Below are 24,636 nucleotides of genomic sequence, written 5' to 3'. Positions count from 1 at the left end.
TGAGAAAGTGTAAATGATACTGGGAATTAAAATCTCAACCATGTTAACAGAACTAAAGTGTCAGGGGAAAACAAAAGAGGGGTGAGTTAGTTTCTTTTTATTTTTTAGGTGGTAATAGGGATGGAACTCAGGGCAGTGAACATGCTAATAAGCATGAGCTACATACCTAGCTTTTCTGAAATAGGGTTTTGCTAAATTGTTCACGGGGGCCTTGAATTTGTGATCCTCCTGCCCCAGCCCCCTGAGTAGCTGGGATTACAGGTGCGCCCCACTACACCTGGCAAGATAAGGTTCTTGAACAGCAAAGGTTAAAGAGACTTCTAAGTATTTTAAAGCTTGAAGCTGGTTTTTAGATAGGAATATTAATGAGGATGTATCCTTACCTACTTAAATAGTAGCACTGAAAGTATTTTTTTGCTGGGAACAGCTGTGCAGGCCTATAATCCCAGTGACTCAGGAGGCTGAGTCAGGAGGATTACAAGTTCCAAGCCAGTCTCAGCAATTTAGTGAGACCCTGTCTCAAAAGAAAAAAATTAAAAGGGCTGGGGATATGACTCAGTGAATCCCCAATATCAAAAAAAAAAAAAAAAAAAAAAAATCACACTAATGCTTCAACCCTCTTGAAGTTCTCTTCCCTAACTATGTTCCTGGTCTCCCAACTCCTCAATTTTTCTTATTTATTCAGAATATATTTATTGAGTTCCTATGGCATAAAACATTTGAAAAAAAAAAAACAAAGATGAATGGGACATGATTCTAAGGAGCATACATTCTACTATGGGATTTAAACCATGTGTACTAAACATTACATATAAAATAAGCATTAATTGAAATTTTTAAAAATTTTCTCTGGGTGTGACACAATCAGAAATATGAGATTTCTATCCAGATATTCTTTGGAGCTCAATTGTTTTGACATACCTTGATGAAGAATGAATCTACTATAAGGTTATGTCTTGACATTTATCAATTTCACTTGAGTCCAGTGAATGATAAGGTTCTTACCAAGTTATATTGTTTAAGAACTAAATTAGTATCCAAAATTTCCCTAAGCTATTCTTATTTAAGATACTAGCCATCCACAATTTCTAAGTGCTATAGGCTAAAAGAGAAATACAAAGTTATAGCCAGGCAGGGTGGTGCACGCCTGCAATTCCAGCAGCTTGGGAGGCTGAGGCAGGATTATGGAGAGTTCAAAGCCAGCCTCAGCAACTGAGCAAGGACCTAAGCAACTCAGCAAGATGCTGCCTCTAAAATAAAATATAAAAAAGGGCTGAGGATGTGGCTCAGTGGTAAACTGTCCCTGGGTTCAAACATTTGGTAATAATCCCTATTACCAAAACAAAACAAAACAAAACAAAAAAAGTGGTATATGTTAAAAGGGTAGGAAGTAAAAGAAGTGAGGTTAATCCCAAAATAAATAAAAGAGATAGAAAGTAAGAATTATAGAAATAAAACCTTGAAAATACAATCTATAGAATTGACATTACAAGTTTTCAAGTTTATGGTTATTAAATTCATCACAAGTAAATACAGATGAGATAGGAAAATTAACAAAGTAAAATTTCTGAATTCAGAGATTTTGGGCATTTATCTGGGAGAAGACTAACAGAGAAGTCATAGAATTTGTCATTCCTTAATTTTTCTTTTATAAGAGGCACTTGCCAGGGGTTAGGGATGTAGCTCAGAGGTAGAGCGCTTGATTAACACAGGTGAGGCCCTGGGTTTAATCCCTAGCACCCCTCTCCAAGAAAGAAAAAAAGCATTCCCTGACACATGTAATTCAAAATCATCTAGTTTGTAAAATTTCAAGTTTGAACCAATAATGAAAACTAAATTATGAGAATTAAGAATTTGATAATGTAAAAATTTAATATTTTACAATCTTCTGTGTACTTAACAAAGGATAAGAATATTATCAAGTAGAAGTTCTACAAAGTCCACTGGATTCTGGTGGACAAAGCATACATACTATATCTGATGGGATAGCCTTGGAGTGTATCATGGTAGTCAGTATCTCACACTGCTGTTAGTAGTATGGAAAGATTAACACTTTTCTTTTTCTTTAGTTATTCTTCAAGGTCAGTGGTAGAAAACAGTAATATTCTTTATTCATCTGATCCCTACTGCAAAACACATTGAAAACCTAAAGTGGACAGCAATGATTTTTATTGTGTGCTGGTTTAGACAGCAAGACAGCAAATTAAAAAAAAAAGGTATAACGTGACAAATACACACAACAGAAAACAATTCTTAAGAAAAAAGGCGAAAAACTTTAATACTTCTTACATAATCAATTATAACATAGAAGCTTCTAAAAAAATGTTCACTAGTCTTAGAGAGAACTTCCAATATCAAATAGAGAAAACAACTATCAAATAGAGAAAAATACCAAATAGAAAAACTCAAAGTTTTTTTAAACTGAAGAAAATGTTTATACCAAATCCTCAAACAACAAGAGAAAAGAGACTTGGTCTTCTAACAATCCTGGAAGCACTTCAAATGTGTGTGATAGCCTATCTATCAAAACTTGTACTTTTAAAACAAGTCAAGAAAAGTTGCAAAGAAAGAAAGAAACGGGTTTGTATGTCATCATGGAAATCTAAATTCACAAAGTAAACAGGAATACACATGCCAGTCTAGGTCAAATCTCTGATGGCAAAGCTTTTCTTAAGTTGGTATGGTCCATGCAAGGATGTTACTGGCATTTATGACTATTATGCATAATTAAACACTAAAACTGATCTTAGTATTTACTAAAAAACACTATAACAGTGATCAACAATTTAAAATTAAATTTCATATTAATGGCATATTAAATATTTTTTGATGATTTCCCTATGCTACCCCATTTTAACTCCCCAAATAACAACTTACTCTTCTGATTTTCTTCCGTTTTTTAGAACGTGGTCTTGTCTCTATTCTCTGGACACTGCAACGCACAAGTAACAACAGATCTTGCAGGCTAAACAACTTATAAACAAAATTTCCTTCTTGAGGAGCTAGATATTCCGATGTATCTTCAACATAGTCCTGAAGTTCATATGGCAATCCTTTAAAAATAATATTTCTCATTTTTATTTTAAAATATGTCAGCCCTTTATTCATTATAATTCAGTATACAACAATTCAGTTCACTATTTTTTAAGCTTCTACCAATATTACTGTCAACTTCCTCTACCTAACTGATGCTCACACTTACCATTTCTGTTTATTGGAACTGTTACAAATCTAGCTGAAATTGAAGTTTTAAAGTTCTATTTTTTTTTTTTTTTTTCCAGTGCTGGGGATAGAACCTAGGGCCTTACACAGGCTAGATAAATGCTCTACCACTGAGTTACACCCCCCAATCCAGTTCTCTTCCTTCTAAGTATTACCTTCATTAACTCTAGGCAAAGTATAAATTATTGAGACAGTACATCATATTAGAAGGAAAAAAAAAGTTTAAAAATTAATGTTACTCCTATTCTATGCAGAGCTGAGGAGGAGATTTACATTTATTTCACAAAATTCAAAAGTAACAAACTATAGTCTAACACAAGTATAAATACTGTACAGATCAAAGTTCATATTTGGTATATTTCCACTCCATTAGTTTGCTAAAACACATTACCTATAGCTTAGTAACCACCTTACACGTTGGATAAACATAAGTTATAAAACCTATAAACTTCTGGTACATATCTAGATACAATATTCATAAAGCTGAAATAATGATCAGGAGACTGAAAGATTTAGTACCAATGACTAGGTAAAGATTACAACACAGGTTATAACAGAGATTGCAAAAGAATGAGGGAGAAAAAGCTAAGAAAAGGAATAGATAAAACAATATAACTTCTTTGTAAATATTTACTTACGTCCTTTTGGCTTCTGAAATGCAGAAGACCATCCAGATTTTGGCCAACTGGAGGCATCTGATGGAGCAGAGGGTTGCTCAGAAATAGGTGGTTGTTTAGAATTTTCTAAGTTCATTAAGGGAAATTCAGGTAATTTTCTGGAAATGGGCTTTAAGAGCTCATCCTGCATTTTTAAAATTTCTCCAACGGGATCAAATTTCTTATATACTCGTTTGATAGGTTTTTTTAAAACACATGACTCTTCAGAATTATAAGTAGTAGAGGTCTGGTTACCTATAGAAGCCTGCTCTGTGGAAGAATTTGGACTTGCTGGTCTAGAACTTAAATTAGAACTCACAACAGCTGATTTTCCATCACTATTATTTTCACACTGTGTATCAATGATTAAACAGTCTTCATCTGTATCACTATTGCAAGGAATCACTTTTTCAGTTTTAGCTGTTTCTGATGTAGAAGCCTTTTCTTTTGAATTTTCTATGTTATCTACAACATTTAGCCTTTCATCTTTGGTATATACCATATCTGTACTCATGTCCTTTTCATTAGAGTTTTCAACTTCCTTGGAACTTTCTAACTGTGAGGCATCAGATGTTTTCAACTCATTATCTTGCATCAAAGACTTGTCAGAACTGGCTACTTTTTCACCACATGATACACGTCCCTGATCATCTTTACTTTTGCATTCTTCAGGACCACTTTCCATACCAGTGACCAGTTGTTTCTCCTTTTGCAATTGTTCCATCAGAATCTGAGTTAAACTTCTAGAATTAGCAGAAATGTCTGGTGCAGATGGTGCCACAAGTGTAGCTGCTGCTTTGGGAGCAGTGGAAGTATCTGTCATGATGGGTAGTGTGGAAGTACTTGCTGGACTTGGTGACTTTGATGGTTTGGTAGTAGTTACTCCAAAAGTTTCAAGTTCTGTGACATCATCATCAAAATCCAGATCCAAATTTTCAAGAGTCTCAATTTTTCGGCACTCATTAACTTCATTAGATGTCTTGGAAAAAAATATATTGGTAACTTATTAGTAAAAATTTTAGGGCACGTTTCACCTATTTCTTAATGTTCCTATTCCTCACATATATAGTTGTATTTTTTAAAGTAGAAAGAAAAGTCTAATGTCAATAAAAGATTCTTGCTTAAGATGACAACAAACTATAATCACGATTAGCCTGACTTTCCCACTGAAATGTTCAGGAAAATAATTTGCTAAATTGTAATAGCACAGAAAACATGGAATTGTGAACTACTGCATCTCAAGAGAATTTTCCACTAATCAAAAAGAAAAAGAGAGGATCACAGGAAGACAGGTTTTCATTTATACCACTTTATGCACTCTTGCAGACACTTGGACTTAGCTGAACTATAGGAAAGCCTATTTGCTGCTGTGAGAAAGTTATTTTCTAACATAGCCAGAGAAATGTTGCTACCTCTAGTGCATTCCTAACATCAATTAGTAGTTTTTTTCCTCATCTACTCAAGGAAAACAATTTTGAGTAATGTAAGATGCAAGATGGGGCAAAGATGGACAGGGTTATACTGTATCCTAGGACATGAACTCATTGAGATTATGGTTCTTCATGTACTGTTCTGGTCACAGAAGAACTACACATGGCTTTAATTTATTCGGAAATAAATTATTCCCTCCCCAAGTAGACAAAAAACCCTGGAAGAGTTCTCCGCAATGTGGCAGAGCACTTTAGATAAATATCATGGAAATTAGGTTATCAGATATGAATACCACTAACCTTTAAGATTTGAGAGAAAGACTCTAACAGCAATCAGATGGTAAGGAAGTTCAACCTATATAAGTTACTTAACCTCTTTAACCTCAAATTCCTCACTTCTAAAATAGGAATAAGAGGGTTACTTCTCAGATTTATTCCATGGATTAAATGCGAAACTATGTACAAAAAAGTTTATTTGCATAGTGCCTGGCACAGAGTAGGTAGCCTTCCAATAAATGGTAGCTCTTAGTAAAACAAAAAAATGCCAAATTTAGTAAAGAGTAAAATTAAACTATATGCTGCTTACATTAGGTATTCCAACACAAAAAGTTTAGAAACAAAACAAAGGGACATGACATTAAGAAAAAAAAAAAAAAGAAGAATGACAATGTTAGTGTTAGATAAAGCAAAAAGCAGAATTCAATGGAAAAAGCATTACAAAAAGAAGAATGCTGTGTTGAAAGATGATACCCATGTGACAACAGATAATGGTCATGAATTTATTGCATACTAAATATGAGATCAAAATATATAGTCAAAATGAAAAATAGAAGAAAAATTTGACAGAAACAAGTGTACCTGGTCAATGATACACTGTCTCTATAGAAAGTATGAAAATTATTAAATGATTGAAACAAATATATAAGAATGACTGAAAACAAATATATGTAGAGACTACAAAAATATACCTTTTCCCTCCCAAGAATCCAAAGGGCATTTCCAAAAATGGACTATAGGTTAACATATAAAGAAAATCTCAATATAATGCAAAGCAGAATCTGCTAAGGTCTTACTCTCTGTTCAGAAGAAAATAAAATTAGAAATCATTAAGAAAATTTTAAACAATAAACCCAAGCACTTGCAAATCAAAAACTATTGGGTAAAAGGAAAAATAAAAAGAATTACAGAATACTTAGCAACAAAAATTACAATAGCAGACATTAAAAATCAGAAGTATCATAATTTGAGAATTCATATAACAGTACTTTCCTCTAAGAATTATTTCATTTACTTTTGCTAGAAGTCTAGTAGAGACATTAGCAATACAGAAGTATCTACCTCCAAATATGTGGCCTAAAAACTTAGGCTACAAATCTCTGAGAAAGCTCCTTTACTTCTGGTTTACCTTTACTCCTATGGCATAGCCCTGTAGTGTCTAAGTCTTTGGTGGAAAACTGAATTCTGACTTCTGTTCCCCTAGTTCTGTGATGCTGCCAATAGCACACAGCTCATTTCTCAGTTGCCTCTTCGGAACTGGCAAATACAATCCAGGGCAAAAATGACCTTAAGTGACAGGCTTATACCTCCTATGTTCCTTTCTTCTCCATTATTTCAGGTCTGTCTGTAATTCCTCACCATCTTATTAGTTTTTTCATGTTTCTAAGAGAGGAAGTTTTATATTCAGTCTGGCTCTTACAGTTGTCATGAGTAATGGGAAGGTACAATTTACCTGGTCTATCATTACTTAAAGAAGGCACTCTGTCACTTTTTATCCCTCTTAACCTACTTCATATTTCTTTATAGCACTTGCTACCTCCTGACATTCACCTCATACCAATATAAGTTTTAGGTAGACATTTAAAAGTAAAATGTAGAAGAATAAAACATAAGAAAACTTGGAAGTGCTTTGTGACACACTATACATCATAAAAAAATATTAGGCAAACAGCAAACAGAAAAAAACAAAAGTATAAGAAGCAAAAGGCCAATATACTTAAAATTGTGTGAGTTTTTTTTTTTTTTTTTAATGTTTTTTTGGTGGTTGATGGACCTTCATTTTTTAAAATTTATTTATATGTGGTGCTGAGAATCAAACCCAGTGCCCTACACATGCTAGGCAAGCACTCCACCACTGAGCCACAAGCCCTCCACCCCTGTGTGAGTTCTTAAATGTAAGAAAAACATTTTCATATTTTACTTTAAAATTTTGTTTGTTTCTTCACTTTATTCAAGTCTTTATTCATACAGCCTGTCCTCAGGCCTTCATGGTCATGAATGTAAAATAGTCTCATTCCCATCCATCTATCTCCTTTAACTTATTCTATTCTTCTTTATAGTATATCACTATCTGCTTTGTTGCTGTTTCATTAAGAATCTCTGCTACTAACGTAAGTTCTGAGAAGACTTTGTTCTCATTCACTGCTGTATCCTCAGTGCATAGAACAGTATCTATTCAATAAATACCTGCAGAATGAACAAATGAAGTTTTCTAGAAACAGAATAATCATAGAGAAAATACTTTAAAATATACAGACTAAAAGCTAAAATTTACACAGTGCCAACTGTCAATCTAATACTTTACATGAATTAACTGCTTTAAACCCAAACTACCTGGTGAGTTAGGTAATATCATACCCATCTTACAGATGAGGAAACTAAACAGATTATGTAATTTGCCCAAGGTTACATAGCTACTAAGTATGCTGAAAAGGATTAACAATCTGACCAAATACTTTCTATACCAATCAAACTAAACTCATCTGTTCCCTTTCAAACTTAAAAATTCTTGAATATGAGACTAATTAAAACCTCATATTGACCCCTACCAAAATGACCACATCATTGAGTTTTTAATACATGCACACTACACTACAAACTGTGCCCAGCATCTTATATATAATACCAAACTTAACCCTCACAACAGGGTTGTGAAGTAGGTTCTATTACTTCTCTCTTACGTAAAGAAAAAAACTGAGGCTTACAGAGGTTAAATTACCTAAAGCCTAGCTAGACTGAGAATTCAAATCTAAGTTTGAATTTAAAGACTATTTTAAACACTTACGAATATACATACGTTTTATTATACACACACACACACACACACACACACACACAAACTTTATTGGGGGGTACTCCACATTGGTGGAATTTGTATCAAAGCCCATTCACATTCACGTGGACCTCAGGATTGAGGGCTCTAATCTGCAGACATAAAACTGTACAGATTTACTTAGTAATACACAAACACAATGGGGATTTATACAACCAACAGTTGAATAAAAAATTTACTATGTTTTTACATTAAGAAATGTAAGCTCTACATACAGGCTTCTAAGACAATTTATTGAAGCCAGATTTGATGGCATACTGGGGTCTTGTAGTCCCCAGCATTTGGGAACTGATGTGGGAGGATTACTTGAGCCCAGGAGTTTGAGATCACCAACCTGGACAACACAATGAGATCCCCGATTCTCTTTAAAAAAAAATCTATTTTGTCTCATTTGCAACACCTTTGTATATCAATAAACTATTTAGATGAAGGATTTGACTAGGAGATTTGAAATCTATTTGGATTGAGTCTGGTATACAACGAAGTATTTTATAGCTCTGCAATATATAATTAGTATATGACGTGTAAACTCCATGAAGTATGGACAGTTAGTAACTGTTCATCTTTATGGAGGACAGTGTAATGCTTTTGTACATTTATATGTTGTGTACTGATCAACTAAGTATTTGTTATTCGTCATCTCAAAAATTCACTATGTCTTTATAACATTAAAACTCCCCTCTTCTAGCTATTTTTAATACTAATCAAATTTTTGTCTTTCTGTACATTATTTGTCTTTCTGTGCCTGGTTCATTTAACTTAACACTACGATCTCCAGGTCAGGTTCATCCATCTTGATACAAATGACAGAATTTCCTTTTTTTTTTTTTTTCTTTTTTAAGAGCTGATAATATTCTAATGTATTTATATAACACATTTTATTCATCATTAATCCATTAATGGACCCTTAGGTTGATTCCATACCTTGGCTACTATGAATAATGCTGCAATAAACATGTTAGTGTAGGGATCTCTTTGATACACTGTTTCCTTTTAAATATATATCCAGAAGTAGGATTGTTGGATCATATGGCAGTTCCAAATTTTTTGAAGAACATTCAAACTCTTTTCTGTAGTGGCTGTACTCATTTACATTCCTACCAATAGTATGTAAGGTCCCCTTTCTCTACATCCTGACACTATTTATCACGTTTTAATCTTTTTGATTATATCCATTCTATGAGGAGATAATCTCTCACTGGGGTTTTGATTTACATTTTCCTGAGGATGAGTAATATTGAGCATTTTTTCATACACTTGTCAATCATTTGCATATCTTCTTTTGAGAAATGTCTATTCAGATCATTTTTCTGTTTTCTTAAATTTAAATGATACACAAAAACAGAATTATAGTGCTGGTTATATAGCCCATCATGTAGAGTACCTGCCTCGCATGCTCGAGGCCCAGGTTCAAGTCCCCAGACTGTTAGATTGCGGAATTAACAAACAAACCAAAAACAGAATTACACACATTAATGGTATATTATGTAATGTTTTGATATATGTATACTAAAGACTAATTTACTATTAGAGACATGAAACTTATACATCAACAGGACAAACACGCACATTCTCCTAAGGGGGAAAAAAAAAAAGTATTACATACATCCATTTCAGATATACACTCTTCAGGTTTGTCCATAAATACTGCAGAGACTGGAACAGAAGTGTTTTTGGACATCATAAATTTTAACGGAACTTCATGGAAGATTTGATTTCTTTCTCTCATTGTCATTTTCTTCTGGGGAAGTGGTGAGTTAATATAAATGACTTTAACTGGTTTGGAACCTTAAGACAGAAACAAAAGAAAAGAAGTGAAGAGTATCTTGTAGTTTTATTTAAAACAAAACAAACCAGAATATATGGTAGATCACTAAACAAAGAGACACAGGGGAGAGGACTCACAAGTCTCATATATTTGCCAATCTTGGATGACAATATTTTAAAAATCCTTAAAGACAAATATGCTCTTTTTCTAACAATGTTTAAAAATAATTTCCTGGTTTTTGTGTTGTACTCTTACTGTTATTACTCAGTTCTTAAAGGAACTTGGAAAAAGTAATAAGATTTTTACCACGGAGACCTACCTTACATTTGATTCTAATTTGTAGTTTTGTTTCATTTAAAGTCTTTCATTTGTTATTTAATATTAATTTTGAAAGACATAAAAACTAAAATATGAACCAGAACAGTAGGTGGGGGATAACCCTTTGTAACAAGGAACTGATATGCAAATATTAATTTTATTGTTAAAACAGAAGATAGTAGGGCTAGGGTTGTGGCTCAGCGGTAGAGTGCATGCCTAGCATGTGTAAGTCACTGGGTTCGATCCTCAGCGCCATATAAAATAATAAGTAAATAAAATGAAGGTACTGTGTTCATCTACAACTGAAAAAAAAAAAAAAAAAGAAAGAAACTAGTATACCTATTTTAATTCTGATTTTTAATAATAGACAAGTAAATAAGTCCTGGAAATTCAATCATTTGAAGTTGGGTAATGAAGTACAGCATTCCTTCATCTCATCTAAATGAAAGATAGAAGCACTTTACCATTTCATTTATTTCTGTCCACCCTAAGTTATAATTACTTTTCTTCACCCCTGAGCATGACTATAGGTATTGTAGACCTAATACTAAGTCATTTCTTTAGTAGCTTCATATTTGAAAAAGTTCTACTGAGCTTCAGTGTCAAATTTACATTTTCCCTAAACCACTTTTGTGTTTGACAAATGACCATCTGCGTTTAAACGGTTGAAATGGAATGGTTCCAACACCCCTGAAAGTATTATCTGACATAGCAAATAACAAACCTGCAACAGGTATAACTTGAATACACACTGGAATTTCCCACTGTTCCTTATAGCTCGGTCCATGATTATTTAATAAAGTGAATAATGATTGACTAGTTAGAGCTATCTGAGGATGATATCTTGAAACAAGCTTCTCTGCATTTGGATCTTTACTAATATCCTGAAAAAAACATACAACTTGTTAATTGGTTATATTCATTGACAATTTGACAAAGTAACAAAAAGAAGGGAGGAAGCAACAAAGGGGACCTTAGGTCAACCAAGTTATACGTATTTTGTAAGATACAGATTAGTGAGATTCAAAGCCACCTTGCTACTTACATAGTGCATAGCTTCAGCTCTTTGTTCTGGTGTTTCAATGGAAGACATGTTATCCTTTGAGAGCTGCAACTTTGCAGGCATTGAGGGAAATACTGTTTTCACAAATTTTACGTTGCCCTAAATAAATCAAAAATGAAAATATTATTGCAAAAATCCTGATGTATTTTTCCCCTAAGTATCTTCTTTCATCATGAAAACTCTTAACTGAAATTCATCATTCTACTAAATGCAAATGTAGAAACTCTTTAAGACAAGATGTTCACTAACGGTTTTTCTTAACAACCATCACCAATTTTAATTCTTAAAGGTTCAAAAGAAGGGCTTCATGAAATTTCCCTCACTCTTTAAATCCCATTCTCTCTCTTTATGAAGCACAAATCGTAATAAGGAATAGTGGAACCCACATATATTTCTTCACATATATTTCTAATATGTTAGAAATAAGGGCTTTCTGCTTATATTCAGGAACATTAAGGAAGATGGAAAGTAAGAAAAGAAAATCAAGAAATAAAGTTAGTAGCAATATTTTTTAAAACATCAAGTATTTGTATTCATAAACTAAGAAGAATGTGACACAGGTAGTTTTACATATTCAAAAAGTCATCTCTTTATCATTCAAAATTGAAATAATACAATAAATATGGGAAATACAGGTGATGTCTCAGACCAAAAAAGCTTATACTTTCATATGATAAACCTTACCAATACAAGAAGAGTTTTTTCTAACTTTAATCCCATCTCTATTCTGAACGGGAAGAATCCCAGTAAGCTAGTAACTTCGTGGAGGGTATAAAATTCTGGATACTTTTTTACTTGTTCAATGGAAGCTCTTAAAACTTGCTAGGAAATAAAAATTAAGAAAAATTCACACTTAAGAAAGTATGACACTTCTCTAACAATGCAACAAAAATGTTTATTTACATGTGATTATATAATTATTTATTATAAAAGTTAGCTTCATTTCATTAATTGGACTTCTAACAAATCTGCACATTGTATATTCCTTGATTAATTTCATTTTTCATAACAAATTTTTAACCTAATTTCCTAAAATACTGATTTAATAAAACTAAAATTAGCAATCTTATTAAAATTTAAACTTAAAGACCCACATTTTCTATGCTATTTAAGAAACCATCAAATAAAACCACATGAAAATTTCAACAATGTATTTCAATAAAAGCTGTTACGTGAAGATTAGAAATAAAGTTTAATATTCCAAAACAGATTCCCAAGCAGAATAAATTAATGGAAAAGTTATTATGGGTCATTCTAATCTACAATCCACAAAATAAAGTGAACAATTATATAAATCATTTAAATGATGGAGAATCCAAAGTTTTCCACATATTTTGAGTTTGAGACGGACCACATTCATATAACTTTTATTACAGTATATTGTTATAATAGTTTTGTTCTATTACTGTTTACTGTTGTTAATCTCTTAGTGTTCCTGATTTATATATTAAGCTTTATCATAAGTATGTACATATAGGAAAAATGTAGTATATGTAGAGTTTGATATTATATTCAGCTTCAGGCACCCACTGGGGTTCTTGGAACATATTCTCCATGGATCAAGGGGTACTACCATATGTAGATTAGGTCATTAAAAGAAACACACACACATACGTGAATATACTATAGTACACAATTTTAATATGTAAATATTTCTAGTATGTAGCACATAAAGAATAAAAGGCCTATATACAACTTTATATATTTGATTCTCTAAATTGAAAATACAGTTCTCTAAGCCTTTTGCTAGAAATAACACATTTTAGAATGTTGCTACTGCCTATCCACTTGGCAGTTTACATAAATGTGATTTTTTTTTTTTTTTTTTACCTCTGTGAAGAGACGGGCATCATCAGAAAGCATATTATAATCCTGTGCACATTTCTTTGCAGAATTCTGTAAAAACTTTAGGAATTCAGCAACTTCTTCATTCACATGTTTCTTCATATCCTGATATTTAAAAAAAAGCAAACATGTTTTGGAATAAAAAGTTTCATTAAAAAGCAGTTCCTTCTCAATCACTGCTCTAATAATTTGAACTTAAGGAACAACTAAAGTTATCAAATCCAAAGTAGAAACCACAAATAAAAGTTAATATAAGCTTTAGGGATGGGTTGCAGCTCAGTGGTAGAGCATGGACTCATTAGAACATGTGAAGCTCTGGGTTCAATCCCCAGCAAAAACCAACCAACCAACCCCAAAGAACAACAAAACCAACAAAAAACAACCCCCCCCTCAAAAAAAAAAAAAACAAACCAAGAAATCCCCAAAATTTAAACTCCAAAAAACAGAAAAGCCAATAACTGGTACTATGATACATGCTTAGGAATTAACTTATTTTATATACTAAAAATTAAAAAAGATAAATATCCCTATAGAAAAATGAGCAAACAATATGAATATGCAAGATGCAAAAGAAGAAATAAAAATGGTTTAAAGACACATAGAAAAAACTTATTTTCATTAGTAATCAATGTAAATTAAATTAAGGTAAAACAAGAAATCACCATTTTATCCACATCCAATTAGAGGCAAAAGAAGGCAATGTACAGTAATAATGAAGGTAGTTTTTAAAAATTTTTTTCATATAATACTTGTACAAATAAACTGGCTTAAACTTTTTGCAGAAAAATTTACCCAGGTGCAAATGCAGATCAAAACTTTGATAACATGCATAATCTTTGATCTGACAATTTTATTGTAAAATTTCATCTTAAGGAAGCAATCACAGATAAGAACAGAGAGTTTGCTAAAAAGATGTTCAACACAGCATGACATATATAATTGAGAATCTGGAAACTATTTAAAATAATAATTGAGCAATATTTAAAACTAACAATAAAGTGTATAAAGTTCTATTGTTGGAACTTAAGAGAGAGACGTGCTCAGAACTATAGTAAAATGCCTGAACTATATAATAGGACCAACAAAAGATTTAAGGCACCAATGCTGTCAAGTAAACATCTTACTTTTCCACTTTTGTAAATATGACTGTACCTAAAATAATAGAAAATTAAAATAAAAATATTTCCTGATTTGTATTTTTTTTTTTTTGCTGAAGCTGAAGAATAGAATACATACCAAATACTGCAAGTATTCATTTTTATTTATTCCAATAGCTTTGGAATTTGCAGGAATCTTTGCATATTTAACCAACAAGTCCACATAACTTCTTTGCTCTCTCTGTGAGAAACGAGAGAAACGAGGATAAGGAACTCTTGGTTTTGGGAGAAGAACCATTCCAACTGTGGTTTTAACTTTTTCCTCTGCTTGAGTTGCTGAACTAACTGCCGGCTCATTTTCTACAGAACTTGCTGAGGCATTCAAATTTTCCCCTATACGTCTGGAAAAAAAAATACAATTTACAAATATGTGCTTTTCAAGTGAAGATTACTATCATGGAATTTCATGATTCTCAATCACAAGGGAGAATATAGCATGATTAACAGAGTAAATTCTGGATTATTATCTAACTCTGACACCTGCATTTTGATGTTTAGTCATTTAGTACAGATTAAGTATTTTGCAGGAATGACACTGCACACTTACCTTCAACTACCTGATGAAGAGGAAGAGACATACTTATTACACTATTCAATTTGGAAGTTTTATCCCTTTTATTGAAGAGGGAAAAATCATTTTTGCCCATTACATTTGTGTTTATATTTTAGTACAATGCTAGTTCTTTTTTAATGCTTAAATTCTCCAGTAATATATGTATATGTATATGTTTATATGTGTATATATATATATAAGTTAATATGATGATCAAAAACTACTAAGAGCAGTAAAAAAAATAGGGTCACAAACTTGAAATTAGTGAATTTTTGAAGTTTTAAATTCTCTGATTTCCTCTGCTTATCTCGAAATTTAAAAAGAGCCAGGTGTAGTGGCACACACCTGTTATCCCAGCAACTTGGGAGGCTGAGGCAGGAGGACAGAAAGTTTTGAGTCTAGACCCAGTGACTTAGGGAAATGCTGAGCAATTTAGCAAGACTATGATAAAGCACTCCTTAGTTCACTCCAAAAAATTAATTAATTAATTAATTAGGAAAATTCCACAACTGTAAGTCATACTCTAAGGAAGCAGTAGTGGTTTTAGAGAAGTTGTATAATCATTTATCAGTCTTGTACAAGTCTAAGTCCATGGAACTGTCTCTATGCTTTTTATGATGAAAAAGAAAAATCCTAGCATAATGTAATGAAAAATACTAGAAGAAAAAGTAGTGAATAGCTAGAGAACCTGTGACCAGATTTATTAAAGAAGTCACTATACCACCTCAATTAAGGTATATGGCTACGAATTTCTTATCTTGTTCATAACTTGCCTTTATTCTTGCTACTCAGTTATTGCAATCAACATTTTCAAGAAGAGAATTTACAACTCCACCAAAACCTTTCATTTCTTGGTCTCTGTAACTCTAATTTCCACTGTTTTTATGACTTAGCTCTCAATTAAACAATAATCCACAGAGGAAGTAAAACTAATGAGAAATATGGATGTCTACTGATTCATTCTTCTTTCCACTTATTATTTATTAATAGTCACATGTGCAAGCCTATGCTAGATACTGGAAATACAATGAACACCAAATACAGTCCAATCTTTTTAGAGCATAAAAATCGAGTGGATTAGGCAAATGAATGCAGAAGAAAGGCAAATATGTACACCAATACAAACTGACTTGGATCCTAGGTTTCCAAGCTGAAAATCCCAAATAGGGGCCTGAGAAGAATTCTAAAGATGTAATAATCAGGGATTAAAAGGGAGAAAGGGAAGGGAAAAGAAATATACAGAACAGGGGTTTTCAAGGGTACAGATGAGTTACCATAAAAGAGAGGGGAGGTTTAAAGGCATGTAGAGGTGAAGGCATGTAGAATATTAGATGCCTACGATGTGTGAAACTGTCCTGCACAGCTTTTAAAGTGTTATCCTAACACTACATTCTATTTTCTCTTACCGTTCTTTTGTGATATAATTAACCTAACTTCTCTTAAATACCTGATTCTTTGTTTTTGCTTTGAACCCAAGGGTCACACATGTTAAACATATTGTCCATCACTGAACTACCCCAGCCCTCCCAACCTTATTCATTTTTAATTGTTGCATCTCATTATATCATTATATCTTCTGGCATAGTGATTTCAATACAATATACCTATTAAAATACACATTACAATGTAAATAATGTTCCTTTCATTTTACATTTATGCTCTTTGGATATACTGTTTTTAAAAATTATGTCTGGTAATTATTAGCTATTCATTTCTCTTCAGGCTGGTAACAGAGGTATCTTATTTCTTATATATATTTGTTATAAAATGTGAGAGTTATTATGCACAATTATAATGCACCAATAAAAAAAAGTGGGAGGGCTTTGACCTGATTAGGTTGAGAATCGTTAATTTAGATCTGTGTCTAGATAGAATCAGTTAACCCCCATCCAAAAGCAGCACTGATTTGTTTAGAACAACTTTATAATACTAGAATAAATATGGTAAAAATTCCAAAACTTGAAAATAATAGTTGCAAAAAAGATTTAGGCCCCTGAAAATAAAGCAAAAATTCAAAAGCACTCTCTTAGAGCAAACTATGAATAAAAAATTAATCAAAGGCATTGATTTGTTAATGGGGAAAAAATTTCGGAAAATAAAATTAGGATGGCTCAGGTTGGCTCTGAAAACAATACAGGTGAAAGAAGACATACTTAGTTACTAAAGTTTCTCCAATAACTGTACAAAAATAAGCACATTTTTGGTTAACAAAATGAATATTAACTGCTGATCTTGGGAGAAATGTATTACAGCAAATTGATTTCTCACTAGAAAATGTCTTGAGAGCTATTCAAACTTAACAGTATTGTGTCCGCAACTCTTAACAATACTGCTTCACAGCTGTCTCTCTAAATATGAGAACATGTCTGTCCTTGTGGCACAAACTGGCAAATTTAATTAAGCTGCTGCAGCAACAAGATGCTGACTCAGATATGCCAGAGTAGGAATGTCAAGAAATTCTAGCAGTTTAAATTGGCTACATTCAGCAAAGAATGAAATGGCAGCACATCAAGATCATCTCCAAGTGCAGTGCTGTCAAAATCTTCATCAGAGTGCAAACCAAAAACATCTGATAGGGTTTCTCTATCCACATTTACAACATTATATTTTATTTCACTTGATAGTTTGAAGCCTCCTCCCTTTGTTTTGTCAACTACCTATTCTCCTTTTTACTTAACATGTCAATGGGAAAAAAAGGGAAAACTCCAAACTATTAGTTTCCTGTACTTTTATCTATTGATTTGGCAGCTTCTTTAAAAGTAGCATTTTGAAATGGTGCTTTTAGTCTCCACCACATGTCCACCTGTATCTTCTGTGTTTGATTTACTTTTTACATTGAAAGAGTTAACTTCCATTTTTTTTTCTATTTAAAGTTATTTTCCTCCTATTTGGTTCAAAAAGTTATAAATATCTATAAACAGAATATTTAATTTTTTACATAAAGTTCAATGTTTTTAATTATTATTTCTACATGAATGGCTCACAGAATATTTCAATTTTCTGGTTTATTCTTAGATAAACTCTCCAAATATTCTATAATGAACAAAATTTGTGATGTTTCATATAAAAATAACACTTAACTTTTTAATATTATTCACATGTAAAACACTATTTCAGTAGTCTTTTTATTTATAAACAAGTATGGTGCAAAAATGAAAAAAAAGCTTTTATGTTAAAATTTAGAGTAAAAAGCCTTTTGTAGAAGGTAAGGGTCGAATAAAAATTTCCTATTTTTGAAAGTAGTAATAATAAGGGTATCAATATTTTTCCAACTGTTAGCACAAAAAATACAAAATTAGGGACAATAAAAATTTTATTTCTTTCTCGTATTTCCACCAAGAAAACAGTTGAGCAAAAGCTCAAAATCCATTCTTTACTGTAGTAATATTTGATAAAACTTAAGACTAGGAAAAAAGTCTAGAAATACGTATCTATGCCTTGTGTCTTTTTTTAATACTAAAAAGTAAATTATTCTAATGAATAATTTTGTACTGTACAAAAATCTAAAGAAAAGCAAGTATATTCTAAGGAGAAAAAAAAAAAGATTGTTAGGAGTTTGGAATATTCAATTGCCAGCAAAATGTCCTTTCCTTTATACAGAGTTGGGCTACATAACCTACACCTAAGATATGGTGAACAAAACTGGATGTGAAAAGAACTGTTAAATTAAGAAGCAGGAGCAGGATGATGAAGATTAATAATAGAAGAGTTTAGTCTAAAACGATGAAGGCTGCGATAAAAGTTTAAAAAATGGTAAAAATGGTATGGTTATTAATTTTTTTTTTTTTTTTTTTTTTTTTGGTACCAGGGATTGAACCCAGGGGTCCTTAGCCACTAATCCATATCCCCGGTCCTTTTTATTTTGAGATAGGTTCTCACTAGGTTGCTTAGGACCGCTCTAAGTTGCTGAGGCTGGCTTTGAAGATCTTTCTGTCTCAGCCTCTTGAGCTACTGGGATTACAGGAATGTGTCACCATGCCCAGCTGAAGATTTTTAATGAAAGGTAAAGATACATGTTTTCTAAATCTAAGACACTAGAATTTGACAGGCATTCTTTGATTCAAATAAACAATGGCAATTCTTCATTTAATTGATGTTTATGAAATCAGTTATTTCTAAGAAATGATGCAAGTTGAATCATAATTTTTAAAAACGTTCATAGATACACATGCATAAGGGGGTCTATTTTCTTAACTTACTAAAGCTTAAATTAGGAAAGACATTTAAAAAGTCTTCTTTTTTTTTTTTCAGTGCTACTAGAGATTGAATCCAGAGGTGCGCTACTGAGCTTCATCTGCAGCTGCAGTCCTTTCTTTTTTTTTTTTTTTTTTTGCGGGGTGGGTACCAGGGTTTGAACTCAGGGACATACAACCACTAAACCACATCCCCAGCCCTATTTTGTATTTTATTTAGAGACAGGTCTCACTGAGTTGCTTATCACCTCACTTTTGTTGAGGCTTTGAACTCACGATCCTCTTGCCTTAGCCTCCTAAGTTGCTGGGATTATAGGAAAATTCTTTTTTGAGATAGAGTTTTGCTGAACTGTGGAGGCTGGCCTTGAGTTGCAATCCTTCTGCCTCAGCCTCCTGAGAAGTCAGGCATGTGCCACTACACCTGGCTATGAATGTTTTAAATAGTAATTTGGCAATATACATTAAAATAAATGTATACATACCCTCTACTTTCTACTACACAAAGTATGTTCCCCTTATGTACAAAAAGGACAGATATATTAATTTTTGTATGTATTATAATATGCACATACCTATTATAAGCTAAGTCAATCCCACAGATACATCATTGATCTTAAGAGGTTCAGATTCAAAAGGCTGAGTTGAGAGTACAAAATCAGTCTTTCTTAAAAATTTAAGTGTCTTATGATCAGGCACTACGAGAAGTCTGGAGATGAGAATAGTAAAATATTCTGAAAAATGCCACAGTAACCAAAATATTAGGAAAAAGTTAGGAGAGTGAAATAGCTCTAGAGTAAAGAGTTCACTGATGCCTGTGAGAGGAGCAGTTTAGTAGAGTAGTTAAGAGTGGACGCCAGATTAGAATGCAACATTCAGTAGAAAACAAGTGAGTGGAATTTGCAGTGAATGAAAGAGCTTTAAAAAAAAAAAAAACAAAAAACCATGGTTTTTAATGCATTCTGTCAATCTGCCTTTTGAGTGGGAAGCTTAATTCAGTCACATTAAAGTAGTTGTTGACAGGGAAGAACTTACTATTTTGCTAATCATTTTCTCTGTCTTAAAGCTTTTTTGTTCCTCATTTCTTTCCAGTAAGCCTAAGAACAAATGAGGGAAGAGTAAGAAAGTAACTAGGAGGGCATGTGGAGTTCAGAGATTATTTTAAACAGGAAAAACTTGAGCACACTCATATACTGATTGAGATAAATGAAAACGAGAGAGAACAAAGATATAGGAAAAAGAAGGGATAATTGACAGAAAGAATACTGAGAAGCCAGGAAAATATGGGGAGATATGCTTAGACCATTATGAAAGGAAAAAGGATAAAAATAAATGCTGAACTCCCCGTAGGGGAGCTCCCTAATTCTGCTTCTGCTGGTTTTCAGATTAATCCACAACAGGGTAGAAACAGTCAATCAAAAAGAAAAGAAGGCAAGTGAACAGTAAGAAGTGAAAATTACTACTGAGTAGTGATTTTCATACTATAGAAGAAAAAAAAAATCTTTGACAATTTGGCACTTATCTGTTAAACTCTAAAATGTATTTACTGTTTGACTAAACAATTCTGTGAATTTATCTTACAGAAATAATTGCAAAAAAAAGTCACCAATATATTGTCTGTAATTAGAAAAAAAGAGGAATACAACATTTTACAACATAGGACTAGCTAAATGAATTAAAAGTACATCTATATAACAAAGCAATACGCAACCATTAAGACTAGGAAAAAAAGATTAAGTTGCTCTCTCTATATACAGAAACATGAAAAGAAATATAAAATAGTGATATCATACTGACTTTTTCTGTTCTATGATGAAATACTCATTTCAATGAGAAAAGCAAACTGTAAAATAATTTTAAGTTTTAAAACAGAATTTTACAGTAATTATAGTATGATCACATTTTTTGTGTGTGTATAAAAATATGTTAATGTATGAAGACAGGTTAATACTAAAGCATTAACAGTAGTTTTCTTCTATTTTCTATATTTTACATTCTATAATTTGAATAATAGAGATAGTTATAAACCTTCAAATATCAGAAAAACAATTAAATATGAAAATAATCAAATATTACCTGTTAGATAAAATACACAGTTCTTTTAAACTTGGAGCCAAGGAATGGTCTTTATAATTTTCTCGAGAGAAAAATGTCTTATGCCCGTTTTTGGGGGAAACATCCCTGGAAACAAAGTAATTTACTTTCATTTGACAATTCAAAATCTCATGTTAGATAAAGAAACATAATAATATAATTCTAATTTCTGACTATATGCCCTCTATCCAAAACCTTTCCCAATCACTTTTTTTTTTTTTTTTGACAATCACTTCTTAATTTTTAATTTCATATACCAGATCTGTGAGCTTAGCTGTTTTGCTTTTCAGACACCTTAAACTCAGGTTGATTATGAAATTCTATAGCTCCAACCATCAACCTTTCTTTTTCTGTAGTACCCAATTAAATAAATGTCAGAGGTTTGAGAATTAAAGATAGAACAGAATGAAGTACAATAAAGAGTCTGTCATGGGCAGGACTCATATCTGGCTGTGAGGTATAACATTAAGATGCTCAGTTACTGAAAAGAAAATGCTTCTCTTTGTTTCATACACTACTGTAATAGGCCAAAAAACCAAATATTCTACCTATTTCTCTTAAACGGGCAAATGGGATAAATGGTGTACCTTTGCTAAAATCATATATGGTGATATATGGTTTTTCATAACATCATAATTAACTGAAGCTAAAAAAACCAATGCTTTCCAGATAGTAAGCATTCCCCAAAATGATGGCTGAGTGAAGAAATTAAAAAACTGAAAATGCCAAGAATCAATGTAGGTAGTACAACGATTACTAGGATTCTGTGAGAAAGGACAGTTCCAAAGGCTATAATACTGTGCAAAGGCTCTGAACCACAACTGGTTTCACAATATCAAATGTATATACGAATAACTGCACATCATCTAAATGCTTACTTTATAGTAACATCAAGGAACACAAATATGCATGCCACTTAAAACCTACAACAAAACACTCCAATCAAATGCAACTTCTAGTCTCATTTTCAAATGGGAAATCCTAGCATATATAGTTCATGTTCATCTTTTACTGTTTTTAAAGGTATTTATCAAAAGAAAGAAAAACAAAAACTATGATAAAGATATTAATAGTAAAATTAGAATTTCTTATTTGGTCTGGACCATGGTAAAGTTTATTACTTTGGTATGATAATATTTCCATAACATCTCATTAAATTCTAAGGTTTCCTCATATCATTCTATAACAAAGTCAAGGACCCTCAGGAATTACAGGCTCCTTTGGGGATGTGAACATTGTTAATTACTGAACATATCAACTTAAAGTTCTTTAAAAATGTTTGTAATCTCTTTGTGACTTTTGTATCCTACTTTGCTGGCTTAGTAAATGTGTGTTAAAATGAACTAAGGCAGTAATGTAGTATTGCAATATAATAGTTATATAAAACCACTATATACGTAAGACACCTACAAACCATATTACTTAACTGGGTTCTCTATTAGCAAAGTTCTCACACATTTCTAAAATACAGAATACAGTCTGCATTTATATCTTTTGAGATAAAATCTACTATAACAAAAGGAAGTGTCTATTCTTAAAGAGGGTTTTTTTTTATTATTTGTATGTAAATGGACAAAGTTTTTAGAAATAAGAAATTCCAGGATCTCTCCTTCACGAGACACCACAATAAAGACAAGATGGAATTTTATCTAATAAAAATTTGGGTGCTCAATTGTCACTAGGAGTGGAAGTGCAGTTACTGGATCTCAAAAGTGTTTAGTACATGAAGATGAGAACAGAATAAATCTGAGATTCTGATCTTTTATCTTCTATTTCTTCCAAATCTCTTCAGGTTAAAAACCCTCCTTTCCCATGTCAACCACCAGCAGCACTTCACTACTATTCAGTTGATTAGGTAGAGTGAGAACTCACCAGTTTAATCTTGGTTCACTCATGGTCATGCTGGAGCTCATCTTCCTAGATTTCTGCTTCACTCTAGCCCACAATTTGGCAGGTGGGCTGTGAGATTTTAAATCGGTAGTATCCCTCCAGATTCTACACTCAGCGAAGGAAAAACAAAAGGTCAAAATCAAAAGCAAGGGATTGGCTAAAGCCCAGCTGCTGTTTACTCGGGTTGGAAAGAACCTCTGCTTAACATCTACCCTCAATTGACTGAGGCACCTAGAACAGACAAGTGAACTTTGCATCAGAGCATCAATGATGTTGTACAAGTCCTTTTCCATTTAACTTAACGCCAGGAGGGTCAGTCTTAGGGTACTCACTGAGGAAATAAGAGCCAAAACAGAATGGTGTTCTCACTGCTTACATTCTAGATCATTTCATGGAAGGGAGGTGTAGGTCTTAGCTCTGCCTAATTCCCTTACTGCCAAAATAAGTCTTGCTTCCATTTCCCCAATCACATACTGTTATGGGGCATATTCTGGCAAATGCATGGCAAAAGCTGCCTAGTTATCAAGAAATTTGGATCTTTCAAAGAAAACCTTACATTCGATGAAATTCAGGTTCAGGCAACTTAAGTGACAATTCAGAGGATCACTCACAGGTATTATCAGGACGAAATATCTGGCTTGACCTCTCCATGTTACCACAGGTAGCCTGATAAAGTGGCACAGGAAGTAAAAGTCAAATTTAGTAATCTGTATCTTGGCACCTGATGGGCCTGACCAGCTCCCATTTAATCCACCCTTCATACTTAGACCAGAGTAGGGCTGGGGAGGATGTGCCGATGGGGAGGTATGCCTGAGAGAAAGGAGCGCGCAGAAAGAAAAGCAAGTTTTAGGAAAGCAGATAATGGGGTGGGCAGAGCCGGGGAAGAAGCCGCGCCAGAACGGGAAGCTGAGAGCCCAGGGCCGCCATGTTCCCTCCTCCCGACCCCCGGGAGCGCTCCTGGCGCCCTCCCTGCGGCTCCTGGGCTGCAAAGCAGACTTTCCGCCCACCTCACGGTCCGCGGCTGCTCGGGCCGGCGCGGCCCCCACGCCACACACGCTCCGCCCCACTCCGCACACTCACGCGCGTCCTGAGAAGGCTAATTTAAAGGACGTGGCCGCGCAGAGTCGGTCCTGCGTGATGACGACACCCGACGCAGTGGGTGGGGCCTGCGTGTCTAAGGGGCGCGGCTCACCTCCAGGCGTGTGGCTGGTGGTCCTGGCAGCAAAACCTTTGGTTCCAGAAGGGCAGAGAGGCCAGGGACCGTGCATTATTTTAGAGCCCTGACCTGTTTCGTTTGGGTTGGGCGCGGGGGAAGATGTCCTGATAAATTGGAAAGAGGAC

The 24,636-nt window shown here is 33.3% G+C and overlaps 1 protein-coding gene across 6 annotated transcripts in view; it reads right to left on the bottom strand.

Annotated features, from left to right (window-relative positions):
• The window catches only part of Ice2 (interactor of little elongation complex ELL subunit 2), a 52,655-nt gene extending 28,236 nt beyond the window's left edge, over positions 1–24,419 (bottom strand). The window contains exons 1-12 of one of the 6 annotated variants that reach the window (XM_047542378.1): positions 24,303–24,407; positions 23,907–23,961; positions 23,278–23,400; positions 21,388–21,492; positions 14,648–14,909; positions 13,397–13,516; positions 12,251–12,388; positions 11,549–11,665; positions 11,228–11,387; positions 10,024–10,205; positions 3,861–4,857; positions 2,878–3,053 (exon numbers count right to left, since the gene is read on the bottom strand). In XM_047542378.1, the coding sequence (XP_047398334.1) occupies positions 2,878–3,053; positions 3,861–4,857; positions 10,024–10,205; positions 11,228–11,387; positions 11,549–11,665; positions 12,251–12,388; positions 13,397–13,516; positions 14,648–14,909; positions 21,388–21,492; positions 23,278–23,318 (2,298 nt within the window). In that variant the 5' untranslated portion in view covers positions 23,319–23,400; positions 23,907–23,961; positions 24,303–24,407. Of the gene's footprint in view, positions 1–2,877; positions 3,054–3,860; positions 4,858–10,023; positions 10,206–11,227; positions 11,388–11,548; positions 11,666–12,250; positions 12,389–13,396; positions 13,517–14,647; positions 14,910–20,346; positions 20,409–21,387; positions 21,493–23,277; positions 23,401–23,906; positions 23,962–24,302 lie in introns of those variants that run through there. The other 5 variants (XM_047542379.1, XM_047542380.1, XM_047542383.1 and 2 more) reach the window with 5 other exon arrangements.
• Between the last annotated feature and the right edge of the window lie 217 nt (positions 24,420–24,636).

The sequence above is a fragment of the Sciurus carolinensis genome, chromosome 2, assembly GCF_902686445.1.
Source record: "Sciurus carolinensis chromosome 2, mSciCar1.2, whole genome shotgun sequence".
NCBI classification, from domain to species: Eukaryota; Metazoa; Chordata; class Mammalia; order Rodentia; family Sciuridae; genus Sciurus; species Sciurus carolinensis.
Note: the sequence above shows the minus strand (reverse complement) of the source record. Positions and strands in the feature narration are given on the sequence as shown.